A 27,393-nucleotide genomic window follows, 5' to 3' on the forward strand; every position below is an offset into this window, starting at 1 on the left:
ATAGCAACAGTACCTCAAGAAGGTGGTTATGAGGATTAAAGTAAAGTATCTGTGTAAAGAACTTCGAATAGTGACCGACACAGTTAATAATGATTAGGTATTAATTTTAGGGGACGCCTGGGTAGTTCAGTTGGTTTAGCATCTGCCTTCGGCTCAGGTCATGATCCCAGGGTCCTGGGATGGAGCCCCACGTCGGGGCTCCACAGGGGGCCTGCTCCACAGGGGGCCTGCTTCTCCCTCTCTTCCTGGCTTGTACTCTTGCTGTATATTAATTTTAGCCTTTTTTAAAGGACCTTTTTCCCTTAATTTACACCGTACCTAGAACAGTGACTGTAAAACGGGCACCTGACAATGTTTTAAAAGGCAGTGTGACCAGGCAGGTGTTATCCTGGGTGATAAAACATGCAACTCAGCACCCACTAGCATAAGCTTTGCTCCACAGCCCCTAAGTGTCACCCCTATCTTAGCACTTCCATTCTCTCAATGATCATCTGTGTTCTCACAGTAAGGATAAAAAGCATGTCTGTACTCCTACTGTTTTCTCTGAAATCACAGAGATGTTTTAACAAATCCAAACAGTTGTTTGAAACAATCAGACTTACTGTTCCCTACATCAAACTTTGGCCTGAATTCCAGAAGCCTGCAAAGCAAATTACCCAGCAAGTTCAACGGCCCGATGTTCCCAGGGGGTCCTAGCAGCCTTCAGGGATGAATGACATCCCCTTAAGAGACTTCCATTTTGCATTTTTATGCCCACTTGGATATGCCAACACCTATATTTATATTCTTTACTTTGGTATTAAAAGCCCTTCATAACCTGTCACCAGTCTATCTTTTTGCCTTTATTACCTACTGATCCTCAACTCAAAAGCAGAAAATGCAAATGTCTAAAGGACTCAGGCAAGTAACATTAAGGAGTGAAACAGACTTGTTGGGGAGAGGGAGCACGTACTTAAGTTGATTATTACCATATAGGACCACCATGTTGCCAAGTCTATCTCCCAGCCCTTTTCTTTTAAAGGAAAGTCAGAAATTTTTTTGTGTGGAAATGTTGGCACCTACCTTAAATTTAGAACCTGGCATGATCTAACCCCATGCAAGCCAAACAAAACATGTCTGCAAACTGCATTAGGCCGGCTTTGATCTTAGCCCTAATCCTATCTGGCCCAGCAGGACAGGTTTATTCGGTGTCGCTTAAACACGTCTCACACTTTCTTACCTCTACATTTCTGCTACCTCTTCCATCTTCTTTGACTTTCTGAATCCCACCCATTCTTTCTTTCCTTTTTTTTTTATTATGTTATGTTAATCACCATACATTACATCATTAGTTTTTGATGTAGTGTTCCATGATTCATTGTTTGTGTATAAGCCCCAGTGCTCCATGCAGTACGTGCCCTCCTTAATACCCATCACCGGGCTAACCCATCCCCCGGCTAACCCATCCCCCACCCCCCTCCCCTCTAGAACCCTCAGTTTGTTTCTCAGAGTCCATAGTCTCTCATGGTTCATCTACCCCTCCAATTCCCCCCCCCCCTTCATTTTTCCCTTCCTGCTATCTTCTTGTTTTTTTTAAACATATAATGTATTATTTGTTTCAGAGGTACAGGTCTGAGTCAACAGTCTTACACAATTCACAGCGCTCACCATAGCACATACCCTCCCCAATGTCTATCACCCAGCCACCCCATCCCTCCCGCCCCCCATCACTCCAGCAACCCTCAGTTTGTTTCCTGAGAATAAGAATTCCTCATATCAGTGAGATCATATGATACATGTCTTTCTCTGATTGACTTATTTCGCTCAGCATAATACCCTCCAGTTCTATCCACGTCGTTGCAAATGGCAAGATTTCATTCCTTTTGATGGCTGCATAATATTCCATTGTATATATATATACCACATCTTCTTTATCCATTCATCTGTTGATGGACATCTTGGCTCTTTCTATAGTTTGGCTATTGTGGACATTGCTGCTATAAACTTCGGGGTGCACGTACCCCTTTGGATCACTACATTTGTATCTTTGGGGTAAATACCCAGTAGTGCAATTGCTGGGTCGTAGGGCAGCTCTATTTTCAATTTTTTGAGGAACCTCCATACTGTTTTCCAGAGTGGCTGCACCAGCTTGCATTCCCACCAACAGTGTAGGAGGGTTCCCCTTTCTCCGCATCCCCACCAACATCTGTCATTTCCTGACTTGTTAATTTTAGCCATTCTGACTGGTGTGAGGTGGTATCTCATTGAGGTTTTGATTTGGATTTCCATGATGCCGAGCGATGTTGAGCACTTTTTCATGTGTCTGTTGGCCATTTGGATGTCTTCTTTGGAAAAATGTCTGTTCATGTCTTCTGCCCATTTCTTGATTGGATCATTTGTTCTTTGGGTGTTGAGTTTGATAAGTTCTTTATAGATTTTGGATACTAGCCCTTTATCTGATATGTCATTTGCAAATATCTTCTCCCATTCTGTCGGTTGTCTTTTGGTTTTGTTGACTGTTCCTTTCAGACTGCTCAAATCCCACCTTTTCTATCAGGCTGTCCTTGATTATCTCTGTCTTACATCCCCTTCTTGTCACTGCCCAACGTCTTCATTGGCAGCTTAAGTACTGACTATTCCTACCCAGCCTTTCCAGCTTCTAAGGCTACGCATTCTCTTGTGTCAACTCTTACATGTCAAACTAGACCTATCCACTTGCCTGTTCCAAAGACATCTCAAAGCCACCATGCCCCATGCTGAACTCCTCTCCCCCTCACAACCTGCCCTCCCTCCATTTCAGGTAACACTACTACTGTTGGCCCAACTACCCAAGGGAGAAACTGGATAACCACCCTAAATTACTCCCTCTCCGTTCCCCGAGATCCAGAGTCACCCCTACCTAAATTCTGATGATCTTACCTCCTATCCTTCTTAGACACACTTCCTTTGGTCTTTGTTCCCCGTGTTTTAGTTTAGGTTCCTTTTTTTTTTTTCTTTTTTTTTTTGTGGGCAGCGAAGCAAGGTTTATTGAGTGATGGTAAAGTGATAGTACAAAGCTCCTGAAGAGGGAGGGGACCCGAGGGAGGGTTGCCTTAGTTTAGGTTCCTATCACTCCTCACTTAGACAACAATAGCCTTCTAGCATACTTCTTGCTTGAGCCCCCACTCCTGAATCTCTATTCTCTGAGACCACCAGATTAAGTTCAAAATTAAAAACACTTCTCTGCCTAAGATCCTTTGATGGCTCCCATAGCCTTCAGGGTAAAGCTCCGACTCCTGGTTTGACAGATGAAAGCCTTCCTGCTTTGCTCCTGCAGCCTCACCTCCAGCTGCCTCCTTACACGCACCGTGCTAACACTGTGCTGTCCGGTACGGCAGCTACTAGCCACACGGGCACTACTGAGCACTGAAAATGGAGCTACTGCAGACTGAGATGTGCTAAGTATAAAACACACAGCAAGGGGCGCCTGGGTGGCTCAGTCGTTGAGCGCCTGCCTTCGGCTCAGGTCATGGTCCCAGGGTCCTGGGATCGAGCCCCACATCGGGTTCCCTGCTCCGCGGGAAGCCTGCTTCTCCCTCTCCCACTCCCCCTGCTTGTGTTCCCTCTCTCACTGTGTCTCTCTCTGTCAAATAAATAAAATCTTAAAAAAAAAAAACACACACAGCAAATTTAAAAGACTTACTGAAAAGAAAGCATGCAAAATATCTCAACAATTTAAAAACTGATTCCAAGTTGAAATATTTTGCCTATATTAAATAAATAAATATATACTGTTAAATATACTGTGAAACTAATTTCATTTATTATTTTTAAATATGGAAACTAGAAAATTATAAATCACATATGTGGCTTGCATTATATTTCTATTGAATGGTGTTGGTCTAAGAAATCCACTTGTGGCTGCAAAGATAAGACAGCTGTTTATGATAAAGGTAACCTCAAACTGGCTTATTCCTCCAGGCCCTTATCACTCCTCCATAAGTGAAATCAGACAAAGTGGAAAGATAGATTCCAGCTCAATTCTGAAGAAAATGAATAACCTGATTTAAGGTAGGTAGGATATAATTATGTGTATTCATCAGCTTTATTTTGGAATTTGAATCCAGACTTAATGTATTAATCTACTTCAGTAAGTACCCAAAGGATCTATTATAACTTTTCAAAAGACATTTTTTAGTATTCAAAAAAACTAAATTTAGGGGTGCCTGGGTGGCTCAATCGTTAAGTGTCTGCCTTCAGCTCAGGTCATGATCCCAGTGTCTTGGGATCGAGCCCCGCATTGGGCTCCCTGCTTCGCAAGAAGCCTGCTTCTCCCTCTCCCACTCCCCCTGCTTGTGTTCCTTCTCTCGCTGTCTCTCTGTCAAATAAATAAATAAATAAAATCTTCAAAAAAACCAAAAAAAAAACCCAAAAAGTAAATTTACTAGTCATTCTTTTGATGAAACTAAGAACACCTGCCTGCCAAACTGCTATTATTCTTTATTAGTGGTTTACTATTCCCCCTTGTTCTACTTTGTAATCCTTAAAAGGAATATTAAGGTGAAATATTTTGGGTCTTTTGAAAGTGGGTAGGTTTGGTAAAATCAAATTATGCTTAAGTGGAAACTTAGTTCTTCAACTATAAGGGGTATTATTTCATTGAAATTCGTTGCTGTTGTTGCTGTTAAAATAAAACAAGAACTTCAGCTTCTACTACCTCCTCCCACAGCCAAAATCTGCAAGCTAAAGAAGTTTCTTTGGTCAGCAAGTAAGGGAATCTGAGGGGTTGGAGAACAGAATCTAGGGATGCTGGATCTCTGGGTCCTAGAGATCCTTCCTCACTGAGGTACCAGTACCTCGAAGATCTGGTGTTTTCTCCTTGCAGCCTGGGCCTCCCATGATTGCTGCACATCATTTTATGAATCTCTGCCTATGTCTCATCCTCTGGAGACTGGCGTGCACTTCAGCAGAAACATGAATATTAGGCAAAATCGATATGTCTAAGAAAGTTATATGGATAAGGACATTCAAATGTTGGACAGATGTTTCCATATTTAACTTTTTAACTTTTTGGGGGGGGGCGGGCAGGGGGAGGGGCAGAGGGAGAGAGAGAATCCCAAGCAGGCTCCACACTCAGCGCAGAGCCCAGCGTGGAGCCCGATCCCATGACCCTGAGATCTTGACCTGAGCCGAAATCAAGAGTCGGAGGCTCAACTGACTGAGCCACCCAGGCGCCCCTTAATCTCACTTTTTTTTAATGAGCATTTTTTTAAAGCTTTAGAGAGAGAGAAAGAGAGGGAGAGAGAGACTCTCAAGCAGACTCCCCACTGAGTACAGAGCCCAAGGTGGGGCTTGATCGTAGGACCATGAGATCATGAGCTGGACACTCAACCAACTGAGCCACCCAGACACCCCTAATCTAATTTTTTAAACCAATACAGAGCTTAAAACAGAGGCCACTAGTGCATAAGGAATAACATCATTTTGTAGAGCAGTTGTTTCAAGTAGACTTTATCTGAATGTGTAAGTGCCTTCCAGGCAGGAGTTAGTCTTTTATTTCTGTTCTCAAACATGTGTTTACTCCAGGGCTGCACATCTCTCAGAGATTACCAAAACCTTGCTGACAGTTTGAATGCTACCTGCTCCTGAAACATTTTTCATCATTTGAGCAACAACTTTTGTTAACCACAGAAGCCATTTTTGGATTTTGTTATCCATAGTAACCACAAACTCATATCCCTAAATATCTGCTCATTCTACATCATGGGTGAAAGAAAGAAAAAAAAGACAAAGTAGTTCACAGTTTGCCCTTCCTCCCAACCATCCCCACTTCAAGTAAACGGTGATTCAACCTATATCCACGGATGACACGTCTCTGACCAGCCAACTGACGGGTGAGGTTCCTCTCCCCTCACTAGAGCCCAGACACAGATTCCTTTTTGAGAGGCTGGGGCAGGAGTGTAAGAAAGTCATCTTGCTGGGGGACCTCTCCATCTCTCCCCTACAGAGAAGCCACGGTCCCAGACACAGGGAGACGTAAGACATAATGTTCTCCCATGGAGAATCCAGGCTGAGTCCTCTGGCTTTTAGGCAACCATGAAGGAAATTAAATGGGTGGCCATAGTATAAAACCAGCTCCAATAAAGCTGATGTAAGGGCATTAGAAACCCCCACTTGTCCTTGACAAATAGTTGCACAACAGAAGACTACCCAATAGGAGGGAACCCTAAATCACTTTATTTGTAGAAACCCTTGAAACCCAGTGGTGGTACATACCAGCAAAGCAAGAAGGTTATTGGTCAAAAAGGTCTGATCATTACCTATAGTTGTTTTCTAAAAGTGTGTGATTTGGCCGATGCCATGATGGTCTTTAGCCTCAACTGCCCTTGCCTCCAACTTTTTAAAGGGAAGGGTGGTTTTTGCTTAATGTCTTTTATGTAACATTTATGTAACTTATTACATAAAGAAGATGATCAAACTTTTGTACCTAGAGGTTAGACTATATATCTTTGGGGAATAAAGAAGAGGAACTACGGGACACTTCAAGATAACTATTTCTGATGCTGGACGTGCGGTAACAGCTGCTGAGTCAAGTTCGGAGTGCTAAAAAAAACAACAACAAAAGGCAGTAATGTAGGGAGGCCAGGAAAGCAAGACAGAAAGAGCTCCAACAGAGCACGGCCGGCTGTGGCACTAACAGAGCTTCAGCTACCTCTGCAGAACTGGGCGGGAAAAATCAACAGTATTTGTCCTCCACGGGTGTTGTGGTTACTGTGCCCTTTGAGAGAGAAACTGATTCCAGCAATGCAGTAATGCAGCCCTCATCTGTCCTTGCCTGTGAGGATTCTGCTTCTCTGCCCTTCTGCCCTTCCTCTTCACGTCCACATCATCAAACTGGACAATAGGCACTCATTCTGTCCCTAGGAGAATAAACTCTTGTGGCCAGGTCATGGGACCTGTATCTCTTACGTTACATGCTACCTCCAAAAATGGGGTAGTAAACGCTGCACAATATTTTCAGTGGTTTTGTAATAATGATTTCTGCAGCCTCCCTACTTTCCAACAGGGATTCAGAGTTCAGAGCACTTCTACTCACTTGCTCTTCACTCCAGAGATTAACAGCTTCAGCCTGTTGCTTCTCACTTGCATGCAATTTAGTTTCTAACACATCCATTCAGTATTTGAAAAGCTATTCCATCACTCTAAAAGACTGTTCTGCTGAAAATATACTTTTTAAAGACAAACTCAAAGAAAAGAGCCTGGCCCCTTTAAAAATTAGAAAGGGAGCAGAAACTCTGCTAGAGTAGTTAATGGATAATCTTAGAATTTGTTGCAAATCAAAACTTTACCCTTTGACTTCAAAGTAAGATGAATAGAAATCTGAATAGGAAATAGGATTTGGTCTTTTTTTTTTTCTGTCTTTTTCAAGCAACTGTGTTTTCTCTCTCTCTGTTTCTGCTAAGAAAAGAAAAGGAAGTAAATTAAAACAAGTGGGGCATTCACTTAGGTTTTTTACATGTGCCCTGTACACCAGCAAGCCCACTGAGGTGATCAAAGGTGGAAGAAAACTACACTCACAGATTTGGAATCATAAAATTAAGCCCTTTATATCATAATAATGTTGAAATAGAACTTTATGGCTATTAAAAGATACTCCTTGATTAGGTCAGCCTCAAATGTCGTTTTAGCTTGTTAAATCTGATCAACTGTGCTTTGAGAATAAAACAGCGCTAAGATTTGAAGTGAAAACATAAAATTCTTTGCCTAACAACATTTTTAAGAGCTACCATCTTCAGGCAGCCCAGTAAAGCCCAGCTTTACTACGAAGATGTTTCTGTTGTGACGACACCTGCCGAGCAGGTACCAACTGCCTCCTCAGCAGCTGACCAGGTAGGGAGCAGACCTTTGGCCTGACAGGCCTTTCGGAGGCACAGGGAGCTGGCGCTGCTTGTTTTCTTAAACGGCCAGTCTTTCCATTTCGCCACGATGGGCTTCTGTGGTGTGTTATCACATGTGGCCCTGTTAAGACTCGTAAAGGTCAGGACTGAGAAAATAGAGGGAAGAGTTTCCAGAGTGAAGGTTACTTAACAGCCACCAAGGAGCAGAAACAGAAGAGTTCAGAAGGAAGAAAGATGGCTGATGGCTCAAAAAACCCTGATCTGATTTTGAAAACATTTTCTAACCCTAAAAGCATTTATTTTTCCTTTTCTAAAAAAATAATTTCCCTGAGATTAAAAAAAAAAACCAAAACAGAAAAGATAAATAGTCCATCCCTGACATAGCATTAATTAGATCAGATCTCGATTTGGCAAAATGTTCTAGAGGAATTATCAATCAAAACCAATTTGGATTTAGATGCCAGTTCAAATAATCCTTTAGAAGGTGGACTTCAACTTAAAAGAGAAAATAAATCACTAGGGTTTTGGAGTAACTTGAAGTTTAGTGACCCTGACAATTTCTATGCCAGATATTTCACAAATTATCAAAAACTGTTCTAGTCCTTCCTGATCAATTAAAGATATTTAATCTGTTGGTTTATTTAAATTTATTCATTCCACCTAAATCCAAATTTGATTCGAAACAGTCGCCTTCTTGGACTCTCATTCCTGGCACAGATTCAGCACTCTCTGAGACCCTTGGTTCCCAGCTAATTTGCACTGTGAATTAAGACAGTGTCTGTCTGGAGGCGGGTCGGGGCTCAGTTGGCTAAGCTTCCAACTCTTGATTTTGGCTTAGGTCATGATCTCGGGGTCGTGAGATTGAGCCCTCTGTGCTAGGTGTGGAGGCTGCTTGGGATTCTCTCCCTCTCCCTCCGCCTCTCCCCACCCCTCCCCTCCTCTTGTTAAAAACAAAAACAAGAAAAGAGTATCTGTCTGTGAAGGAGTTAGACCATCTCCCCTCGACTAAGATGAGGACTCAGCCACAGTCCACAGCCTGCCTGTGTCGCTAACACTTCAAAGAACACTCTGAAAATACACCCTGGCCGCAGCAGCTCTGCACACATGGATTCTGGTTTGTGATGAAGGCTCTTCTGAGGTATCATGTGTTTCCATGTTTGCATTTGCTTAGAAAAGGGGATGTGCCCCCTCTCCTCCAGGCTTTGTAAGGCATATAGTGATGAGTCTTCTCTATCAATTCTAAGAATTAGCTAATTGCTAACCCACTCCCTAGTATCACATCAAGTTAGAAAAAATTTTTTATCTGACTGATGATGAAAAATTGTTAGGATTGGGCCTAGATCAGTTTTCCTTCCACTAATGTCATTTCCATAACTTCTGAGATTGTCTACCCCCAGTTTGTTTGTTTGTTTGTTTGTTTTACCCTTTCTTAAGAAATAAGCCTATTTCAGAGTTCTGGGGTGGATGGCGGCGGGGAGGGGGGGGGAGGTTGATTAACATTATTTTAAACATGTTCAGTTCTGTTTTGTAGTTTTAAAGTGTTCAGGAAGAAAAAGACCACACCGGTAGAGGAGGACAGAAAAGAAAATGGAAGGCCTGAGTGGTCTGGATTAAGGATGTTGGCACAGGGGCGCCTGGGTGGCTCAGTCGTTAAGCATCTGCCTTCGGCTCAGGTCATGGTCCCAGGGTCCTGGGATCGAGCCCCGCATCGGGCTCCCTGCTCAGCGGGAAGCCTGCTTCTCCCTCTGACCTTCCCCCTGCTTGTGTTCCCTCTCTCGCTGTGTGTCTCTCTGTCAAATAAATAAATAAAATCTTTAAAAAAAAAAAGGATGTTGGCACAGCAGAGAGAAAACCTTTGTGATGGAGAGTTGGAAGGCCCAGGCGTAGCAGGGGGAAAAAAATCTTTGGAGCTGAATTGTGAGCTCTACTCCTTACTGATTTCAAGATCTTGGACATCAGTTTCCTGATCTGAAACCAATACTGCACGCTGGTTCACAATTTGGCCAGTACCATCCCCTCAAGGGTGTTTTGAAAATTTGTGGAGGGCATTTTTATCTTTCTGATAAGGCTGTGCCCAAGTTTTAGCTTTTTAAAAATTTTTAAATAAAATGTATATCACCTAGTATTTACCATTTTTAACCATTTTTAAGTGTACAGTTCGGTGGCATTAAATACACTCACCTTGTGTAGCCGTCACCACCATCCATCCCCAGAACATTCTCATTTCCCCAGACTGAAACACTGTATCCATGAAACACTAACTCCCCATTTCCCCAAACCCCTGGCAACCACCATTCTACCTTGTTTCTATGAATATGCCTACTCTGGACACCTCATCCAAGTGGAATCCTACGGTATTTGACCTTCTTTTTTTTTTTTTTTTTAAAGATTTTATTTATTTATTTGACAGAGACAGACACAGTGAGAGAGGGAACACAAGCAGTGGGAGTGAGAGAGGGAGAAGCAGGCTTCCCGCGGAGCATGGAGCCCGATGTGGGGCTCGATCCCAGGACCCTGGGATCATGACCTGAGCTGAAGGCAGACGCTTAACAACTGAGCCACCCAGGCGCCCCGGTATTTGACCTTCTATGGCTTATTTCACTTAGCATAATGTCTTCAAGTTTCATCCATGTTGTAGCACGTATCCCAAGCATTAACACTAGAGGCCGCTTTTAGGCAACAGGCTTGAGCAATGGAAACTTGAGCAAGGCAAAAGGGCCCACAGCGACCACCAACCACGAGCTGACCCAAACAGGATCATTAAGTGACCCACCTTGAAATAGCCCTAGGCCCTAACTGACCTATTACAAGCAGGCACAGTTCCTAAGATTACCAAAAAAGGGAAAATTCCGTAAGTTCCCACCCTCCTTCGCTCTGCCCTGTAACTGTGGCCCCTCATCACCACCTTGTCGAAGACAGTCCCTCCTTTGCTGTCCTGCTCGCTGCTCCCATGCGGTATATTCAACAAACTTCTATCTCCTTCATTCTACCCTGGGTGAATTCTTTCACACCTGTGCCACCGGCCCCCACCCAACTGGGATGCCCCACATTTGGTGGCCAGTATGGGGACCCTCGTCAGCCCTGGACTCTTCCCAGATTCTCCAGGAATTTCTTGGGACTTTCCCTCAGTGGACTGGACTCTAGTACCTCTGGCCAAAGTTACTCCTTGGTGAGGATCTGAAGCCCCATGGGGAACCCGCCAGACCATCCTTGCCTGAAAGGGTGAGGGATACTTCCCTCCCTCTTTTTCTTTTCAGCCCTTCGGCAGCCAACCCTAGTACTCCTCAGACAACTGAAGGTCCCTGACCAAGATGGCTCCCTGGTGTGGTCCGAAGGTCTGAGGGCAAACAGGTTGGACTGCCCATGCTGTGAGGGTGAAGGAGCCCTTTCCACTCCTCTCCCACTGCATCTACAGCTCATCTAGGGTGAATGTGCACACCTTAGAGACAGTTGGGACCCTTTCTTGATCCTGGCTGACTCTCAGCTACCTTGCTCCCCCTTTTTCCTTTGTTCTGGCAGATCCAGCCGCATCTTGACCAACAGGCAAAACACATTTCCACATCTGAGGGGTGAGTCCTCTCCCTTCTTTTTCCAACCCGGTTTGGCAACCATGTGTCCGGCTTTCCCTGTTGCAGGGGACACCCCAGCAGGGATTGCTATTGCCATTTGCTGTGACCCTCTCCTCGGTGGGATGCGACAGTAGGGTCAGTCACCCTGCATAAGGTCCTGTCTTTTCTCAGGTCTATGGGACGCCCTGACTGAAATTGCGACCAGAAGTCAGAGTTTCATTCCCTTTGGTGGGAGGCCTCTTTGGAAATCGGCAGCCAGTCTTTCCCACTCTGGGACAAACCCCCTCTATTCCTTTGGACTCACTCTTGGGCTGTATTCTTAAATACCGGAGCAAATTTGACCCCCAAAGCCTGAGGAAAAACATTTCATCTTTTTATGTAATGTTTCCTGACCTCAGTACAAACTCCCAGATCAAGAGGTGTGGCCCCTCCACAGAACCCTTTCTTATAATACTATCTTCCAGCTTGGCCTTTTTTGCCAGAACTCCTCCAAATGGTCGGAGGTCTCATATGCACAAGCCTTCATGGCATTGTCCCCAAAATCCTGACCTCCGCAAAAACTGTAGAATGTGTCTTGTTCAGTTTCATGGCCCATCTGACCCTCTGTATAGATTTTAAAGTCTGTGGTAACCTGAAACTTTCAAGTTTTGCTTGGATGATAAATTGAAATCATTGGACAGTGAAGTCACTTCGAAATAAGATAAAATATTAAAGCAGTGAGTACTAAATATAGGTTTATGCTTTTGGCTTCTCATTGCAGAGAAACTAAAGATACTTGGGTCTGTTGGAAAACATGCTTTGTGCCTTATTGAAAGAATGTCCTATGGAAAAGTATGTTTTTAAAAATTATGAAATGTATTCATAAATTTCAGATCTAAAGAATTCTGGTGTAACAGTTCACAATTGGTTATCACTTAGTTTTCACTGGAGACTAAGGTTTCTAAGTTAAAATTCTGCTACGTAATTAGGACTGATGGAAATAAGGAAAGCAACTCTGTATGTAGAAAATTAGGAAATGTATGAGGAAGATACCTTGCTTCCAGAGTTCCCAGCAGCCTTACCAGGTGAGTCAAGAATGTCACTTCCTGGCAGATGCAGGAACCTCAGGATATTTTGGGAACCTCAAGAAGAGGAATTTGCTCAAATCTACAGGTATTGCAGCCATGTCTGACAGCACGTATTTGGCTTGGATTCTGGCCTAGAAAGGCTATTAAAAGTTTAATCTGGAGATTCCTTATAAAAGTTCCAGCAAAACTGGATTTAACGGATCTATATGGTCAAACACTATTCTTACTGAGTTTATGTAAATTATTAAGCCAAGTTTGTTTGTTTGGGGTTTTTTGGTATGTATTTTTTATTTTTATTTAAATTCAATTAACATATAATGTATTACTAGTTTCAGAGGTAGAGGTCAGTGATTCATCAGTCTTATATAATACCCAGTGCTCATTACATCACATGCCCTCCTTAATGTCCATCACCCAGTTACCCCATCCCCCCACCCCTCTCCCCTCCAGCAACCCTGTTTGTTTCCTATGCTCAAGAGTCTATTATGGTTTGTCCCCCTCTTTGATTTCATCTTGTTTTATTTTTTCCTCTCTTCCCCTATGATCCTGTTTTGTTTCTTAAAGTCCACATGAGCAAGATCATATAATTGTCTTTCTCTGATGGACTTATTTCACTTAGCATAATACCCTCTAGTTCCAACCACATCATTGCAAATGGCAAGATTTCATTTTTCAAGGCTACATAATATTCCATTGTGTGTGTGTGTGTGTGTGTGTGTGTGTGTGTGTGTACATATACATACCACCTGTTCTTTATCTATCATCTGTCAATGGACTTCGGGCTCTTTCCATAGTTTGGCTGTTGTGGACATTGCTGCTATAAACATTGGGGTGCAGGTGCCCCTTTGGATCACTACATTGTATCTTTGCGGTAAATCCCTAGTAGTGCAATTGCTGGGTTGTAAGGCAGCTCTATTTTTAACTTTTTGAGGAACCTCCATACTGTTTTCCAGAGTGGCTGCACCAGCTTGCATTCCCACCAACAGTGTAGGAGGGTTCCCCTTTCTCTGCATCCTCACCAACATCTGTCGTTTCCTGACTTGTTAATTTTAGCCATTCTGACTGGTGTGAGGTGGTATCTCATTGTGGTTTTGATTTGTATTCCCAATTAGGCCAAGTTTGTTAATACTGGACTTGTTTTACAAACAAATTAGTCTTAGGGTGCCTGGCTGGCTCAATTAGTGGAGCATGAGATCTTGAGGTCGTGAGTTCAAGCCCCATGCTGGGTGTAAAGATTACTTAAATAAAACTTTAAACAAATAAATTAGTCTTGATTTGGCTACCTGGAAATAAGGGTGCGTTCAGAGAGAAAAATTATGTTTCAGTAATACATCCTTAGGGATTAGATTCTAGTTTTGATTAACTATCTTTATTTTTTTATTGGGGGGGGGCAGAGGGAGAGGGAGAGAGAATCTAAAGCAGGCTCCATGCCCAGCACGGAACCTAATGTGAGGCTTGATCTCACAACCCTGAGATCATGACCTGAGCTGAAATCAAGAATCAGACGCTAACCGAATCAGCCACCCAGGCACCCTGATTGTCTTTTAAATGTTTGTTGTTTGCCTAAGCTAGACAACCTGAGGTAAACTTTAGAGAAATTGTCACAATAGCTCATGTATAGACAATCTTCAGGCCAGGTGCTAGGGATGGAACCAAGGAAAGGGGGCTCTGTCCCTACCCTTTAACGTATCCAGTCTACTTTACCCATTTATTCTTTACCATTTCCTGAGGTGTCACAATTCACACACAAAGCTCCCCAATATTATTTGTAGAAAAATCCAGTTTTCACCAGCCTTTCCCACACTTACATTGAATACATTATATAGTATAAGGGCCCGACAAAAATATGCTATTGTTGGTTTCAATTGAAGTTAAAAAGAGGTCTGTGGATGGGGCACCTGGGTGGCTCAGTCATTGGGCATCTGCCTTTGGCTCAGGTCATGATCCCAGGGTCCTGGGATCGAGCCCCTCGGGCTCCCTGCTCCAAGGGAGGCCTGCTTCTCCCTCTGCCTCTGCCTGCCACCCACCCTGCTTGTACTCTCTCTCTCTCTCTCTCTCTCTCTGTGTCTCTGTCAAATAAATAAATAAAATCTTAAAAAAAAAAAAAAGAGGTCTGTGGATTTCTTTCTCTCCCATTAATTCAAAATCTCTTAGCAGTTTGGGGCCTATATTCTAGGGATAATTTTCATGACTGAATAAACCATGTATCACTTCTAAAAGCTACTGTTGAATTATCTACAAATACTTCTTTTTGTTTAACTAAATACAATTTGGAATGCATGACAACTTACTGCCTTACTAAAAGCAGCAGCTCTGTTTTAGTTTTCTTATTTGTAAATGATCAGCTTTCTAGGCTTCTTATGTATTATATCCTGTACTAACAAGTTCCTATGTTAGTATATTACACTTTGAAAGAGGAAAAAAAAATAACAAAACAAGACAAAACAAAAAAACCCCAACTAGCTTGTTTTGATGAGTGTTCCGTAGCTATTTAACTTCCACTATTAATGAATCCTAAGTGGCCAGAAATAAAGATCCTTATTCATTTTAAGTAGGAAAATACTGGTGAATACTCCCTGAGGCACAAAACTGATAAGTGGGCAAATTTTCACTAACCTGAGTAGTCAAATTGCAGCAAATGTTGAGATATGCAGGAAAATAAATGCAAGGTTAGAAAAGCAAGAAAAGCACAGACACTATGGAAAAAATCTGAAAAAAGTGGGGATTAAGTGAAGGAGAGGAGAGGTCTAATCATTAACGTAATAACCACATGAGAACTGAGGAAGAGTAGTGTATTTTTAGAAGATATAAGTACTAAGTAAAGTATCTGAAAAAAAGGCAATGTTTGGGCCCGATGTAAGACTTTTAAATTTTCAACATGCACATTTCAATACACCAGATAAAAATAAGCTGGATAAAAAATTCATCAACTGTTGGCTGGCCTTATAGATATAAACTAGAGAGATTCTCTGTCATAGGCTTCCCAAGGGCAATAGGAAGCAGTCATATTTTTAGTATCTTCCACATATCTAATTCTGTCCTTCACCAATAGAAGGTACTTACTGTCACCTCCTCAAAGAGGTTGTCCCTGACTTCCCAAACTGAAATGACCTCCCACCAGCACCTTCCATCGCATTTTATTTTCTTCAAAGAAAATACCACTATTTGAAAACTACCTTGTTTACTTATTTATCGAGCTCTGTGAGAGCCAAGATCATACCTGTTCTCACCACTGCATCCCCATACCTACACTAGGTGCTAATGGCACCTAACAGGGGCTCAGTGAGTATCTGCCGAATGAATGCTTCAATCTGTTCAGGCGAGTTGTCATTACAGGAAGACACACACATCAGAAAAAAACATCCGAACAATGGGAATAACCCGTTCTAATTCTAGTGACACCCCTGCCACTTACTGTGCAACCCTGAGCAAAATAAAACCTCTCCAATCCTCACGGTTCTTAATCTATTCAGTATCAGTGTAGCTTCCCTCATAAAAGGTTGCTGTGAGAACTGAATCAAAAAATGTATGAAACAGGGCCGCCTGGGTGGTTCAGCCGGTTAAGCATCTACCTTCAGCTCAGGTCAGGATCCCAGGGTCCCAGGATCGAGCCCCACATCGGGCTCCCTGCTCAGCAGGAGTCTGCTTCTCCTTCTCCCTCTGCCCCTCCACCCCCGCTCCTGCTCTCTCTGCTCTCTCTCTCTCAAATAAATAAAATCTTTAAAAAAAATCTATGAAACAAACTGAGGGTTGCTGGAGGGGAGGTGGGTGGGAGGATAGGGTAATGGGGTGATGGGCATTAAGGAGATGTAATAAGTACTAGGTGCTATATGCAACTGATGAATCACTAAATTCTAACCCTGACACTAAATAATAATAATAATAATAATAATAATAATAATAATAATAATAATAATAAATGTATGTGTGTGGGGTGCCTGGGCTGGCTCAGTTGGTAAAATATATGACTCTTAATCTTGGGGTTCTGAGTTCAAGCCCCACACTGGGTGTGGAGATTTTAAAAAATATATGTGTGAAATAAATACCTTCATATTCTTTTTGGAAGTTTGCGGGGAAAAGAAAATGAATGAATGAACGAATGAACGAATAAATAAATGAATGAAACATTTCCAGATTACATAACAAAAAACCCTGCAAGAAATGTATATAGGTGTTATACATGTATATATAATCAACATAGTGAATCTCAATGGACGAATCCTGATATTTAAATTAATCCACTATACAAATATCCTTGTGTCAAAGAAATTTATAAGCCTATTCTTAAATGAAAAAGAGAAAAATAAAATAAAAATTACACTTGATCCTTGAACAACATGGGTTTGAACTGTGTGGGTCCACTTATACACAGATTTTTTTCGATGAGTACAGTAGAGTACTGTAAATGTATTTTTTTATACTTTTTTAAACTTCCATTTATTGGGGTGCCTGGGTGGCTCAGTCGTTAAGCGTCTGCCTTCGGCTCAGGTCATGATCCCGGGGTCCTGGGATCGAGCCCCGCATCGGGCTCCCTGCTCTGCGGGAAGCCTGCTTCTCCCTCTCCCACTCCCCCTGCTTGTGTTCCGTCTCTCACTGTGTCTGTCAAATAAATAAAATCTTTTAAAAAAATAAATAAATAAATAAACTTCCTTTTTTTTTTTTTTTTTTTTAAAGATTTTATTTATTTACTTGACAGGGAGAGACACAGTGAGAGAGGGAACACAAGCAGGGGGAGTGGGAGAGGGAGAAGCAGGCTTCCCGCGGAGCAGGGAGCCCGATGCGGGGCTCGATCCCAGGACCCTGGGATCATACCTGAGCCGAAGGCAGACGCTTAACGACTGAGCCACCCAGGCGCCCCAATAAACTTCCATTTATTAAGCAATCTCTACACCCAACATGGGGCTCAAACTCATAATCCCAAGATCAAGAGTCACATGCTCTACCAACTAAGCCAGTCAGGCACCCCTCTCTTTTAATTGTCTTAACATTTTCTCTAGTTTACTTTATTGTAAGAATACAGTATATGATACATATAACATAAAAATGTCTTAACTGACTATTATCAGTAAGGCTTCCTGTCAACAGTAGGCTATTAGTATTTAAGTCTGGAGAAGTTAGAAGTTATCTGCAGACTTCTAACTGCATGGGGGTCCAGTGCCCCTAACCCCTGCATTTTTCAAGGGTCAACTGTACTTAAATTAGAAAATTTGGTGAAAAAACAATGTGATTACACTTTATTCTGCAAAGTACCAAAACATTCTGCATTAGCTAATAAATGTCAAAGTAACAATCAACACAATTAGAATAATAAACCAAAACCAAGGAGAAAAAGGGAGAAAATGAAACCATTAGCCCCTAGTATTTAGTCTCCAGTGTTTAGCCTCTAGACTAAAAACAAAATTTAAATGTTAACTTCATATTTTTATGACGTTTTATGGGTTTAATCTGATTATAGAGCAAGTAAGATCGACAGGGAAACTCTTCAGACTATACAATTCTATCATAAATCAATTTAAAAATATTTCTAAAGCACAGCATCCATCCTCCCCAAGGCTGGGGATATTTAATGAACCTCAAGGCTTCTCTCCTGTCAGAACCTTACCGTGATCAGTGAGAAATACAGCAGCAGAGATCAGCTTAGCAGCCCAGCAGCCCAGTTCTGGCCCAACGCACAATAACCTTTGGTTTACAAGGATCCTACTAGGAGGCCTGTATTCTCAGGACACAAAAACCTTGACCTTGAGCTCCAAATAGGTCCACAAAAGAAAGACAGCAAAGCCAGTATAAGTGCTAATGGCATCTCTGAAGAACTGGAACGTGTCAAAATGGCAAAGCAACCCCTGACTAGGAAATGAATCTTAGGAGTTGACCAGGGTTAATGTTACATGAGAAAACTTTTTCGTTCCTCTAAAAATTCTGTTTCTACTACGTACACATTTACATTTTAGGCTACGATAAGCTTCCATTTATTTTCCATTGATATTCTCGGATGTTATGCTGGTTCTGCTGCTTTTTTAACTATGTGACGTTTGGCAAGCAGCTTACCCTTTCTGTGCCGTGGTTCCTTTACTAGTCTAATAAAAAAAAAAAAAGGTGCAGTTAAATCACGCATATAATCCCTTTCAACTCCTAAATTACTGTTATATCTTTGCAGGTATGTAAATATTTTATTTAAAAGCCACACTCTGAAGAGGAGCTGGGCTCAAGGCCCGGCTATCCTAGGTATGAGCCTTGCATCACACCAATCTCACAGTGTGGCCCCAAGACTCCATTGAAAGATAATGTTTGTGGGAGCCTCTTGTAAACTGAATGTTAATAAAAATGTGGGTAGTCAATAAATGTTACATCTCTTTAAAAGAAACTGGTAGGGGCGCCACCTTAAGCATCTGCCTTCAACTCAGGTCATGATCCCAGCGTCCTGGGATCAAGCACCATGGCGGGCACCCTGCTCTGTGGGAAGCCTGCTTCTCCCTCTCCCACTCCCCCCTGCTTGTGTTCCTGCTCTCGCTGTGTCTTTCTCTGTCAAATAAATAAATAAAATCTTAAAAAAAAAAAAAAGAAAGAAAAGAAACTGGTAGTTTAAAACAAACCCTTGCGTGGCTATGAGGCCTGGCTGGGCAGAACCTGAAACCATGCTCGGAGCTTTGGGTGCTGCAGTTGTTCCTGCCATGTTACTCCAAGAATGAATCCGTTCGATGCGACATGGATGCAGACACAGCTGGATTGCATAAGCTGTCCGTGTTTGCAATTCTGCCTCCAAATGGTAGGCACTACCTACCATTAACTGAGCTTTTCTCCAAATTTGTTACAAGGGAATATGAACTTCCTGATTACAAGTGAGCTGCCAGCAGGCAGAGGAAGGCAGAAAGCTAGATACAGATAATGGGAACGGAAAGCAGGAAAAGCACAGGGGAAAATGGACGGTGGCACGGGCAATCTGGGGGCTAATACAGAACAGATGTGCAGCCCTCAAATGTTCTTTGTGTGCTAAAGACTCTTCCCTACAGGACAATTATATAACTCAGGCCTGTTTCCTCTTATGCCCTATAATCCCTGGAGCTAGTGTCTGCAAGGGCTTCTCCAAAGAGATGCTCCAGAACTTGGAGGTAAGGTTAAACTAGCAGAAATGTACTCTCAATGCATCAGACAACACTCTCCACCTGTCACAACCACCTGATAAATACGGGCTAAAGCCAAGGTCCAAGTATAGCCTCACAAAGGGAAGATTCAAGTTCAGATTTCTATTCCTATTCATCTTCTATCATAGTAACTTATTTTCTAATTGATACAAAAATCATAATAGGACCCTTACCAGCTAATTTAGGTTCTTCAAACTTCAACAAACTTTAATTTGATACTAATCCAAGCATTTGAGGGATAAGCAACTATCCACATAACAGTTAAATTTTGAAATTATTCAGAAGTGTATTTTAACAAATAAAACCTGAGAAACTTAAAAACAAAACAAAAAAACCTGGTGAAATTTACACATTAACAAAAGAGAAGGAACAGCTTTCTAACACAAGGACTCTCTAGGCCCTTCTCAGGACACTAATGATCTATCAGTGGCCTCAGTTTATATGTAACTCTAAAATATAAGCAATTTATTTTTTTCCCTTTTTCCTATAATAGTACTTATGTTAACCAAATATATGACAGACCTTGCTGTAAATTTTTACATTTGTCCATTTTTTCTTCTGCTATACTTAATGTTTATTATAGAAATCAAAACCTCACATAAGACTATGTATATTCCATGTTCTGCTTGCCAAAGACTGTGAAAAGCAATTCAGTTTTCTCACATCCACAACGTGCTAGAAATCAGAAGAGGAGATGAAGGGGCTGGAATATGGTTACATGACATCCTCTCATGCGCATTACATTAGAACAGAAGCCCATTTCCTGCACAGTCCTCTCCGTGGCTGTGCAGCAGGCTCTGAGTGCGGGGATGGCCCAGTCCAGCACTGCCTCTTTTCTTAGTTCTGAGAATGGAAGGGAACCTTGCAAGGCAAAGAACACTGCGCTTGGTAACAGGCAGCACTCCATGTGTGCGGTGACTTGATGAAGGACAGCAGACTCTTTCATAAGAAGAACATGAGACTTGGAGTCCAACACCTGTGTTCAAATCCCAGCCCTGAGCATAACTCAGTGAGTGAACCCGAACGAGAGTCGTTTCCTTAGCCCTAAGTTTGTAGTTATTTATTATACCTGATACACTCATTCTTGTGATAGGTACATGAGATTTTGTGCAAATGCCTGACGTATTATAGATTCTTGACAAATGTTACCTGAATCTCCCTCTGAGGAAGCCACAAACTGATGAAAACATGTATGCTGTTCCCATTTGCATGGCTCAGCGCCCTGAGCTCTGGCTTGGAGTAGATTCCTGCTTTCACAATATGAACAGAGGGGCCCTGACCAGTGAGGTCTAACAGTGACATTCCTGTACTGACCCAGGAGAGCATGTGGCATTCATCAAAGTTAGAAAATGTCTCTTGAGGTACTACAATCTCATTTATTGGCATGTTTGTCTCAAAGTTTCATTTCTAGTTTAAAAATACAACTTGTTCATTCTAATTACAACTGGACTTGGTGTCCATTTAATTGCCCTGTCAGCACGCAAATGATCGGGTCTTTAATCATAGAATCAGATAAATGGGTCTTCCCACCAGATCAAAGTTTCTTTTGAGAATAATCACTTCCTGACACAAAAATGACACATTCCTGTCTTATCACGGAGTTTTTGAAAACAGGCTAATAAACACATATATTGCAGATTACAACACGAGTCAGTCATCTTCTCTTTGATAGAGAACTACGTGGGTCTAAAGCTTAAAAACTAAAATTCGACCCAACTACCACATGTTCTAGAGTCAAAGAACATAGGTACTCAATAGCTGCTTTTCGAGGTGAGTAGTGATGGAGAAATGTGAAAGTAATTAAAACTAAATCATCACCCTCGTATTGAGGATGGAGCACTTCAGGTCACTGAAAAAAGTTAATAGTCATTGCCATTCCTAGACATTTATCAGTCATCTCACTGATGTGGCCCTGTGCCTACCAAAGCAGACTTTTGGTCAGACTATAGCTCTGAATCCTACCCTACCCTTACACACTCCACCTACGGCTCTTTGAGATTTTCAGTTGCTACCCAGTAGGGCAGACACCAACTATCTAGCTTTCCTAATTAATGGGGATGGCCACAAAGGGTTCCTATTTCCTCCTTCCATATACTTACAATAGTGACAGAGACAGAGAAATTTCTTCTACTTATCAAGTGACAATTTCAACATATGCAAATAAAGCTGTGGGTCAAAGCAAAACATCAATTCTTTACTCCATTAACAGATGGCATTAGTGTCAATTATTCTGAGGTCTGCAGAGTCTGAGTTATTAACTGTTTAATGAATATGAATACCATCAGGTCCTATAAAATGGGAAAAATGTATAAATGTGTAAAATGTAAAAAATCATTATGGCATCAAATAGAGAATTTTAAAGACTGAAATGGTGAGAAAATGAATATTGCTTATAGAGTGTTGCTTTAGACTTACCTGTGCACTAGGCATTGTGCTAGGTGTTTGGGATCTCTCACTGAACAAAAAAAGATCCTTAGCCTCATGAGGTTTATATTCTAGCAGAGATATACATAGAGATAGCAAATAATAATAATAAATAAATTAATCATAATAAATAAATTATGTAATATGTTAGAAGGTATTAGATGCTATGGAAAAAGAAAAAAAGCAGTGTGAGCAGGGTTGGGAATGCTGTGGGCGGGGAGAGGGAAGAAGGGAGTTTTAACCAGGTGGTCAGGGTATGCCTCAGTAAAAGGTGAATAGCGGGGTGCCTGGCTGGCTCAGAGGAGTGTGCAACTCTTGATCTTCGGATTATGGGGTTCAAGCCCCATGCTGGGTGTAGAGATTACTTAAAAGTAAAATCTTAAAAAAAAAAAAAAAAAAAAGGTGAATAGCAAACAGGGCAGTGTGGCAGGAGCAAGGGAGGCAAAAACAGAAGATGAGATCAGACAGGGAAGAGGAGCCAGATGATAGAGTACCTTATAGACATGAGTTTCTACTCTCAGAGAAATGGAGAGCCCATGAAGGATTTTGAGCAGAGTGATTTATGTGTTGAAAGAACACTGGTGGTCTCTATATAGAGAACAGACTGCAGCGGGCAGGGAAGTTAGCAGGGAGTCCAGTTCCGAGGCAAATGCACAGATCCGGGCTAGGGATGATGGTGGCCTGGTCTATGGGGTAGTAGTGAGGATGATGAAAGGTGGTCAGATCCTGGATATATTTTGAAAGGAGAACCACCAGAATTTCCAGACTGGATCAGGAGTGTGGTATGAAAGAAAGAAGAGCCAACAATGAATCCAAAGTTTTGGGCCTGATTACTTAGAAGGATGAAACTGCCATCTCCTGAGATAGGGATGGCTAGGGGCAGAGCAGGCTTGTGAAGGGGTAAGACCAGGACTTCAGGGTTGGACATGTTAAATCTGAAACACCTAACGGTCATACAAGTGGAAATATTAAATAGGCAGTTGGTTCTAAAAGTCTGGTAGAGAATTTAGGAAAGAGGTCTGGGTGAGAAATACAAATTTAGAGTGACTGGCATATATCCAATGTTTGACCTGAGGAGACTGGATGAAATCACCAGTGGAGTAAGTAGATACAAAGATGAGGGAGAAGCTCTAGGACACACTGATATTAAGGGTCAGGGTGAAAAAGGAACCAGCAAAGATACTACGGGGTGATGGAGAGGTAGGAGGAAAACTGAGAGAGCACTATGCTTCTAGAAACTAATGAAGAAAAACTGGATAAGGAGAAGCCATAAAGATGTGTAGCCTAGAAACAAAGCAAAATGATTCTCAGGCAAAAGGGGCAAATAATAAAAACTGAAGCAGATGCTACTAACATGGTTATTTAGAAAGTTAGGCTTCACCTAAATTGATCTATAAGATTTGTACCCTCACAGTGGAGATTACAAGTGGGTAGGCCTAAAAGAGAGATCATTTGACAGCTTTCAGGAAGCAATATGATTCTTCATCTTTAAAAGTCAACTACTAGGGGCACCTGGGTGGCTCAGTTGGTTAAGCATCTGCCTTCGGCTCGGGTCATGATCCCGGGGTCCTGGGATCGAGTCCTGCATCGGGCTCCCTGCTTGGCGGGAAGCCTGCTTCTCCCTCTCCCACTCCCCCTGCTTGTGTTCCCTCTCTCGCTGTGTCTCTGTCAAAAAAATAAATAAAATCTTAAAAAAAAAAAAAGTCAACTACTAAAAGACAAAACCTCCAACCCTGCTTTAAAAGCAAGACTGACAAAAAGCATACATATTCTCTCTCAAATCATCATGTATAGTCTAACAGGTAAAAATCTTAGAATTTTTAACTTAATCACTTAGTTCCCTAGTTGATTAAGAATCTGAATTTAACACCAAATTTCATGCTCAAGGCCCAACTCCAATCCTGTGAAGCTTTTACTAACCACTTTTCCAAATGGGTATCATCTTTCTCCTTTGACTCTTTTATAGCCCTCACTTAAAAACCACTCAATTGGCAATCACATGGTCTTTAAATTAAAATATCTCTCATTTTTATACCAGAACTGGATAGATGCTTTACAGACATTTTCTCTAATCCTTACACCAACTCTACAAAATTGGGTTTATCCCTATTTTGTAGATGAAGAAACTGATTGTCACAGATGTTACTCAAGGTCCTGCAACTAGTCAGGGACAAAACCCAGATCTGTCTTAACTGCAGAGCCCTTACCTTTACCCAAGATACAACACTGCCTCTGGAATAAAAGTGCCACACCAGTTATTACCAACCACTATTTCTGTGACCCCAGGCAAGTTTTTAAATCTCTCAGTTCCTCAGTCTTTTCATCAGTGAAATGAAGATGTTACATCACAAGTACTCCACTGCTGTGAAGATTAAATAAGATAATGTATGTAAAAATTACCAACTATAACAGCTTTTATTATTACATTTACTAGATTTTATGCTCTTTCGACAGGTTCTTATACTCCCGTCTGTATTCCCTCCAACACCCAATAAAGGGTTTAATATGAATTGAACATCTACTTGTGTTTGGAAAGATGACAGGAGACACCTTTTCCTCCTTTAAGAGGAAGCCTGGATCCATGAAGCCTGGATTAAGTTAAGGATCCACAATCCAAACCGTAATTTACAACACAGTGACAAACTCCATGCACCCATCAAACACGGGATTTAAACAGCCCATGCGGCATTTAGCTGTCTGGTGTTTCCTCTCCAACATGGCTTTCAGTGCTCTCTACCAGTTTGACAAAGAGAAAAGCACAAATGAAAAATATCAACACCTTTGTTAAGAAAACATGCCTGGAAGGAGAGAAGGCAGAAAAAAGACCTGGTTTGTTATCAGAGTTAACAGAGGCCTTATTGTTCTGTGTACTAGCTGATTTACAGCCTCCTGATGACAATAATGTAATACTGTCTGACTCATCCTTCGTTATGAAATTTGATTTACTTTAAGAAGACGACGACGACCAATAACATATTTGTTAAATTTCCTTAGGCAGAGTCATTTCACTTAACATCTTTGAATGGGAACCAGAAGTCGCTTAACATCTTGGCTAATGATGGATCTGTTTTCCAGCCTGAGCAATGTGGGCTAATACTGTTTATTTTGCCTACTTCACAGGTTTTTTGTGAAGGTCAGATGAAATAATAGATGTGAAATTATTTTACAAATTATAAATATGTTACCAGAAATAACTACACAGTCACCCACCCCTTGTCCTTAGGCAAATGTCTGGTATTAACAAAACTGAGATACTGATTTCTCTGCATGTGCTCACTTTGTAGCACCAAAGAAAAATTTTTTTAAAATCTTATCTTTGAGAAGGACATCACAAGTGTTTTAACCATAAAAGCTACAGAAAAGATAGTTGATAAAGTAGATCCTTCCAACAATGGATCTATATTCTAACAAAAAAATAGCTTCAAGATGGTTTAGATATGCCTTCCTAAAAGTGTGAAAATGGACTATCAGGTCAAGATGTAGCCACACACTACACAGGTGACAGGGGTCACACGCTAGGGCATTTTACCTAGTACCTCAGTCTCTGCAGAATGCCAAGTGACTCAGAGTACTAAAAACTATTCTTTCTCCCTGCCTCCCATTGGTCATCCCAGTTGCTTCTTCAACACTTATGCCAAAATGAGAATAAGAGGAATTGAGAAATCAAAATTATTCTTAGATCCAGGACTGCTTACCATTCCTCTTCCTGTTTCCTTGACTTAATTCCTTTCTGAATTCAGCATAGGAACCCACAAAGAGTTGATGACATAGTTTACTAGCTGACTCCTTGAGCCCAGAATTCCTTGAGCTGTTACCAACTTCCACCAAAACTTTAAAATTGCATGAATGTCCAAAAGTAGACTAAAAGCTAGAAAAGATCCAAGTTCATACACATAGTGTACAGATAAAAGTGTATCCTAGCATCATTTTTATCATTTATCAACCATGTTGAACTGTAAATACATTTTAGCCACAACAGTAAGAAAAAAGGAAGAAACATAAATAAGCACTTTGAGCAAATTTCGCCAGGGGCAAATACTTCAGATACTGCTAATTCTTGTATCAGTATCAAGAGGCTTAAATTTGCCTTTGAGATAGAAGTAAACAATATAAATTGCTTGAGCACTTGAATTCTTAATTTCCTGTGAAATCTTGTTCTCCCCACATTTGGAACTTGCTACCATTTCTCTCATTTCAGTAATTCCTCTGAAAGAATTCCCATTTTCCCAGAAGTATCCCACAAGTAGATGTAATGCTTCTTTGTGCCAAGGCCACTGGCTTTTACAGTTTACCTCATTTCTGTACCCTTTTGTCAAAAAGTAATTGATGTTGGCAAAATCACTGCACCATCTTTGTCCCTGATTATGATTTGTAAGCTACTTAGAGAAAATGTGACCTATTAAGTTTTTGTATTGATGACATCCGTTCTAGTATTTTAGCCTTCCTTTTTTTTTTTTTTTTTTAATTTTTAAAAGTTGTTTCTGTTTATTTAGGTTTGGCAATTTTTAAATTAAATTAAATTTAAATACCAATGCACACCACGAAACATACCCTCTATTTAATGATCTGCTGGATGTGTTGACCTTGTCTTAAGGGACCCTGAATTTCGAGAGTCCCTGAATTACAACCAGGATAATGCTTAAGGCAAGGCCAACTTCAGTGTGATCTATCTTGCTCTTCTAAGAACTTTTCCTGTATGAAATAGTAATACCCATTACCAGCAAAGCCAAAGAAGCGTACTCACCAAGTGAACATAAGGCACAAAGTATCCAAAAAGTGCAAGTGGTATTCCAACTGCCCAAACCGCGTAAGTGGTCCCCTTGAAGATGGCAAAATTGAAAACTTTTTGTGGAGGACCAAACTTCCTCCTGGAAAACAGGGAGAATCTGTTGCCTCCTTTGGTTCCACTCTCTTTGTCTCTGGCATTTGGAACAAGAGGTCGGTAAGTAAAGCTAGCCAGAAAGAGAATAAACGTGAAGATGCAGAGGCCCCTCAGTGTGTGGAAGAGGCCCACGCTGTCAGTCAGGACCCGTAATAGGAAAGGCAGCAAAATTGTGAAGATGCTGCTGCCGGCGGTGACGATCCCATTCACCAGGCCGAGGCGCTTCTTGAAATAGTGGCCCAAAATGACCAGCGAAGGCTGGTAGGCAAAGGAGCAGCCACAGGCAAACAGGACTCCATACGTGAGGTACAGAGGCTCGATGGAGCTGTGTAAAGATGAAAAAGATGGAGGAGCGGTCGTTATTCGTCGCAAGTGCTTGGCAGAATAAAACCTCATAGCAACGTGGGTATTCAGTTCATCAGCCTATTGTATACAAGTAAAGACTTACCAAAAAGA

At 41.5% G+C, this 27,393-nt stretch overlaps 1 protein-coding gene across 2 annotated transcripts in view; it reads right to left on the bottom strand.

The window, feature by feature from the left end:
- SLC16A10 (solute carrier family 16 member 10) overlaps window positions 1-27,393 on the bottom strand; it is a 114,250-nt gene that overhangs the window by 12,750 nt on the left and 74,107 nt on the right. For both annotated transcript variants that reach the window (XM_078054862.1, XM_078054863.1), the window contains exon 3: window positions 26,800-27,262. In XM_078054862.1, the coding sequence (XP_077910988.1) occupies window positions 26,800-27,262 (463 nt within the window). The remainder of the gene's footprint in view (window positions 1-26,799; window positions 27,263-27,393) is intronic.

This window comes from Halichoerus grypus, chromosome 9 (assembly GCF_964656455.1).
Source record: "Halichoerus grypus chromosome 9, mHalGry1.hap1.1, whole genome shotgun sequence".
Lineage (NCBI taxonomy): Eukaryota > Metazoa > Chordata > Mammalia > Carnivora > Phocidae > Halichoerus > Halichoerus grypus.